The following is a 6,048-nucleotide window of genomic DNA, read 5'->3' on the forward strand; positions in this document are numbered from 1 at the left end:
TGAAGAAAATATTAGCAAGCATGATATCCTTGTACCACTAATGTCCCCCATAGAAAAGAATGAGAAGAAATTTTTGTGTTGAAGTTTTTTCACAGGGAATGAAGGAACACCATACCAAAAGCAATCCAAGAATGGTGAAGACCATAATCTTTGGTATGCCCATGGCACCCCATTGGACATATATTAAAACTCTCGATTTGCACACTTCTAAACTTTGTTTTTTGAGCAACATAGAATTCTTGCTAAAAATTGGAGCGTCCTTTATTTGTTTTGTGTCTAGTATTGTTTTAAATTTAAGAAGACCATCACATTGAATACTTTTCATACTTATGAATGAGCTACTGAACCAAACTCTCTATTCCTTCACCGCGCTGCTTGGTCCAGCCTCGCCGTCGTCGGTGAGGTCCACGAGCGGCTTTCTAGTGTCGCGGATGGACATGGCGATCAGCGCGTCGAGGTCGCCCCTCCATGCGTCCTTGTCGTTCAACGACGCCAAGCACGCCGCTCGCAGCCCTAGGCAGTCCTCGGGGTCGTCCCTGCTCTGGATGAGACACTGCTGCCACTCATACTCTGCCAGCAGCGCTGCCTTCCCGGCTGCCTCATCATCCTGCTCCTCCTTCACCTCCGGCTTCGGGATGAGGAGGGCGCTGCCGCCGGCTGCCGCTGCCGCCGCGCCTCGGAATGACTGGCGTCGTCGCGAACTCCGACTCCTCCTCCTTCACCTCGCGCTTGGGGACGGTGTAGGGCGCGGCGCGGTGGAACGAGGATGGCGTCGATCTCGTCGTCCCTGATGAGGAAGAGCTGGAGGAGGACGAGTACGTCCTCCTCGGCTGCTAGTGCGCTGCGGGCGTAGGAGATGGTGGCGGCGACGACGGTGTCTCCAATGAAATCGGGGATGCCATTAACATCGCTTGACCAAAGGTAGGCGACGGGGTTTTTGGTTTCCGAGCCGCTGATGCGTCGGGCCTGCGTCTATTCGCCTCGCTTTTCATTGTGTCCGGCTTGCCCGGAGCGTCCCCTGTGTAGCGGGGACGGGCTCGGGACGCCGGACACCATATCGGCCGCGTCGGATAAAAAGAGGCTTTGGGGCACGCGGCTGGGAACGTTTTTCCATCCGCCCTAAATTTTTCCGTTGGGGGACGCGGCTGGAGATGCTCTAACAGATTAGGGCATCTCCAACGGGCCGGCGCATTTCAGACTCCGAAATGTCCGGTTCTGTCCGTTTGCGTCGGTCCACGGATGTCATGCGGCCGAGGGCGACCGTTTGCGTCGGGGTACCTCCAGCGGTGCAGACGCATTTTTTAGCTGAGATAGCGTCAAAATCGTTAATTGCGTTTTACGTACCATCGAGGCATGCCGCCGGCGATTAACTGTTCCCGCGCGTGTCCAATACATTAGCAAGTTTCGCCGACGTTTCGCGCGCGGGGGAAACGCCCTGCGCGACAACGCCATTTTCCCGTCCCGCCGTGGCTATATATGCTGGACACCGGCGGGGGTGATAGGCACACCTGAAGCTAAACCCTAGCATCCATCCATGGCCGAGCACAACCTTAGCTGGGATCAGGTTGTTCAGATGTGCCGCCCCGCCCACCCGGAGGAGGATGAGGAGCTAGTCGCCGCCTCCGTTCAGGACGACCAGCTGGACCTGGAGGCGGCGGAGGTGGAGGCGGCAGAGCGCGCGCAAGGGCGCCTCGCGGTGACAAGGGCGGAAATCACCGACGCCAGGGCAGCGCTCGCAGAGGCGTGGACGGCGATGGCGGCCCCTCCACCAGCGGACGCCATCATCCACGACATCTCCGACGACGACGATGTCGTACCCGGCCGCTTCGAGTTCGCCGACGACCAACGGGTTCTGCTCGCGTCCTTCGAGACCCTCGCCGACGACCAACGGGTTCTGCACAGGTCGATTTCTTCCATGGCGCTGGCGATGCACACATCCCGCTGCCGGCCAACTGCACCACTCTCTCAGCAGCTCCCCTCCCCTAAACCGCCCGGATCCTCCTCCCGCCATCCATGGCTTCCCGTCCGGACCGCCCAAAGCGAGCAGGGCCGACAGCGTGGGACAACCGGAGCGGCAACTAGTCGGATTTGGAAATCCGAATCTCTTCCACATTGTGGCCGCAAAAAAAAAAAAAAAAAATCGGGCGATTTTCTTATCGTTCTTGGATTCGGACTACATCTCCTACTCGGATCAAAAGTGATGCCTCAGCTGGTTCAGCTACCCTATAAATGCAGCCAGGAGGAGCCTGCCTGCCTGTCGTCAATGTGCTTCACCTGAGATCAGATAACACTTGTGGTTGGTGCGCAGAAGCAATTCGTCTTCCTAAAGACCTGGTTTTGCAGTTGCTCTCGTGAAGCCGTGAAGGCATCTAGCTTAGCCAGGATACTGATCTCGAGCCATTATGTTGAGAACTTTGCGTAAGCTCCTATCTGTTTCTTCCTGTTCGCTCAAGGAAATTCAGAGAAACTCACCGCTTTTGGAAACTGAGGTCGTGGTCAGAAATTCGCCGGAGATTCCACAGGATGTATTGCTGGATATCTTTGCCCTCCTGGAGATCCCTGACCTCATGCGTGCCGGATCTGTCTGCTCCTCCTGGCGCTCTGCGTGCACCACCATATTCAGCCAGCCTGAACTGTACAAAAGGCTTCAGACCCCTTGCCTCCTCTACACGTCCGAGTCTGCTGGTGAGAACGTAGCTTGTCTCTACAGCCTCGCAGAAAAGCGAGTCTACAATTTTACTCTTCCAGATCCGCCTATCCGCAGTAGGTATCTGGTTGGGTCCTCACATGGCTGGCTTCTTACTGCTGATGAGAAGTCCGAGCTACACCTTGTCAACGTGGCCACTGGTCAACAGATTGCTCTCCCGTCAGTAATCACCAATGAGAGTGTGAAGCCGATCTTTGACGACGCAGGCACAATTGACAAGTATGAGTTGTGGGACCCAATGCACGACATTGACTTAGACTTTCAATATATTGGTCACCATATGACAATTCATGCTCTCGATGAGCTTCGTGACGTCTTCTACCACCAATCTTTCATATTTCCTGATCCGTCCACAGGAAGCTACATTGTAGTTCTCATTCACGGTCTATCACTTCAGCTTTCGTTTGCAAGGGTAGGAGATTGCAAGTGGACCTTGCTGCCGCCAGGTTGGGACTACCAACAATGCATCTACACGGATGGTTTGCTGTACGCATTCACGAGATTCGGAAGAGTCGACACTTTTGATCTCACCAGTCCTACCTTCACAATGAATACAATTACAGATTGCATGAAGAATTATATCCCTGAGTGCATGTATGTTGTTCAGACTCCGTGCGGTGATCTGCTGCAAGTTCGCAGGGAGTTTGACCTCATAGATACGGATGACAACAAGCTCATATGCGAGACCAAGAAAATATTGCTATATAAAGTTGATATGGCAGCAAAAGAGCTTGTGGAAATGAAGGACTTGCATGATCAGGTGTTGTTTCTTGGGTATAACCAGTCACAATCCCTTAGTGCTAAAGAATTTCCCCAGTTGAAGCCAAATTGTGTCTATTTCACAGATAGTGAGTCACATGTTTGGAAATATAAGAATTATTGCCGGGATATAGGTGTTCTCAACTTGGAAAATGACACCAGGGAAGAAATTTTACCTCAGCTTTGGTGCAGCTGGCCGAACCCCATATGGTTAACACCCAGTCTCGCAAGGATGAATTGGATTTGCACAAATACTTAGATAGATAACTTGTTGTAATTTTATAGCCCATTTCTTTGATGTCATTAGAACCTGTCCGGTAGGTTCATGCTGACCCAACTTTTCCAATCCTGTGGGCGCAAGCTATGACAACGGAGGCATGTTCCGTTTATCTTTTCTCCAAACGTTAGTTGGCATATATTTTTTACTTTCCTTTTCTGAACTGTCCAATACGTTTTCATTTAGAGTACATCTGTCTACACTACTAACCATTTGCATTACATTTTACCTTTTTAGTTTCCCTTTTCTTAAGATATAATCCTTGTAATAGTCAGGTTCCATTTAATTTGATAGTGTAACTGAAAAGGCCGACAAACTAGCATGTAGACTGAACTCCAAGATTTTTAATGGGGAAGATTTACTTCATCCAAATTACAGTATAACATTAGTTTCTTACTGATACATTTTCTTAAAGTATGTTCAATAAATAAAGAACAGAAGTGGAAATATCTTTTGTGTTTTCCTATGTGTTACTGTGGAACAATCCTACTCTTTTGTCTTCATCTATACACAGGCATATCTAGCAGATTTCTCTGATATCATGCCTCTATTGTTACCAGTAAGGGACATTTTTATTCATTTGATGCTTTAATGCGCTTGAATCTATTATTAGATTATATTTTTTTGTATTTTATTAACCACAGGAGATCGAGGCCATTTTGATTTTTTACCCGAACCAATTTGCTTCCACGTTTCATTATTTATGCCTCTACCACCGTTCCATATTAAGATACTGTGGATGAACAGTGCTTCTTTATCCTACCAGCAAAGTTTTTGTTTTATAGAGCTCGTTATCCTGAAGTGCAGCCTTTTGTCACAAGTCGGAGTTTCGTGCAAATTTTAATGATGCCCTGCAGCGTTCCATGTCAAATGTACTTCCTTGCTCTTGCCATGTGTTTTGTTCTCATTTTATGCTCTATATAAATTATGTATTCATGAAAATTTAATGAACATATTCTGAATGTGGACTCAGGCTCACAGAAACCACTGGACAGTTGATATTTTGATACTCCCTCAGGTTCACAAAAGATTGCCACTTTGGACAATAACATGGCCTTCAAGATGCAACTCTGACCACCAGTTTCCTACTCTAATATATAAAACCCAAGAAAATTAGAAAATTCTAGAAATGGTTTTCATGATAAATCTATGCATGTAAATTTCAATTCTCCAATCTAAAGATCTAAAACAGGATTTTCCGTCATTTTTTCAAAAATTTGAATGAAATAATGCTGAAACCGCCACTTATTTGTGATCCACTGTAAAGCAAGGTATCTTAAACAGCACTTTCACTATTCATGTCTCAACCTACTTTGTCCCTGTAGTTTCTACATTAAAAGTTCCACAAGAATTTCCATACAACTACAAACTTTTGAAGTCTTATGTGATGTTTATGCAATGCTATGACCTGTCAACAAATCTAATTTTGAATCTGGTTAATGATATTTTTGTGTGTGTGCATCTGTGTATTGATTGTTTAGCAATTTGGGATCTTTTTTTTTGTCTTGGATATTATGAGGGCTGGATGAGTGTCAACGAGACTCCATGACTTGCAGTTCTATTTCTCCTTTCTGTGCACAATGGTTACCATTCGAGTATTATGTTAAGCAGATGATGAGCGGATTAGCTTGAGTTTTGCTCTCTAGGTCAGTCAGTATTTGTGGCCTTCTCCTCCGGCCACTCAAAGGCGTCGACATTCTGAAAGTGTGGTCTGGCCTCTGTTTCTCAATGAATCCTATTTGTTTTCCTGAAAACAAGATCTCCATCCACTAAAATTTCAAGCGATTTTGCAAGGTAAAATGTCATTGTACTGTTCAAACTTTTTAAATTCTGCTTAGAAAGTTCTTCCTTTAAAATCTGTATAAACGAGTAGTGGATCCACACCACTTACCCATGTACTAATATTCATCTCCTGTACAAGTTAACATTCAGAATGTAAACAGAAAAGTGGATCCTACATGGTACTAAGGTGGTCATTATCTAAGAACATATATATGGACCTAAGATTGATAATCCTTGAACAACCTTCTTAAGTTTGCATGATACCAGCGACCACAGCATGAGCACTATACTATACGGCATACAAATTTAGTGCCAAAGTATCAAAAATTCATATCTTGCATTTTCTCTAAGGAGATGGCGCATGCTTCTAACTCATTTTGTAATATATTCTATGTGCCCTGCAGTTTGTTGGTGTGTTGAATCTAAGTAATGGCTATTCGGTTTGAGGTGCTTCTGTGCACGAATACTTGGACCTTTCGAAGATGGCACAAGGAGAACCTGGATAATCATCAGAATAAAATGA

At 46.5% G+C, this 6,048-nt stretch overlaps 1 protein-coding gene across 1 annotated transcript; it reads left to right on the forward strand.

The window, feature by feature from the left end:
- Positions 1–2,254: 2,254 nt before the first annotated feature.
- On the forward strand, positions 2,255–4,421 carry LOC124676239 (F-box protein At5g25290-like). The gene has a single exon (XM_047212314.1). The coding sequence runs from the start codon at positions 2,403–2,405 to the stop codon at positions 3,723–3,725; it is 1,323 nt and encodes a 440-aa protein (XP_047068270.1). The 5' UTR covers positions 2,255–2,402; the 3' UTR covers positions 3,726–4,421.
- The last annotated feature ends 1,627 nt before the right edge of the window (positions 4,422–6,048 follow it).

This window comes from Lolium rigidum, chromosome 7 (assembly GCF_022539505.1).
Source record: "Lolium rigidum isolate FL_2022 chromosome 7, APGP_CSIRO_Lrig_0.1, whole genome shotgun sequence".
NCBI lineage: Eukaryota > Viridiplantae > Streptophyta > Magnoliopsida > Poales > Poaceae > Lolium > Lolium rigidum.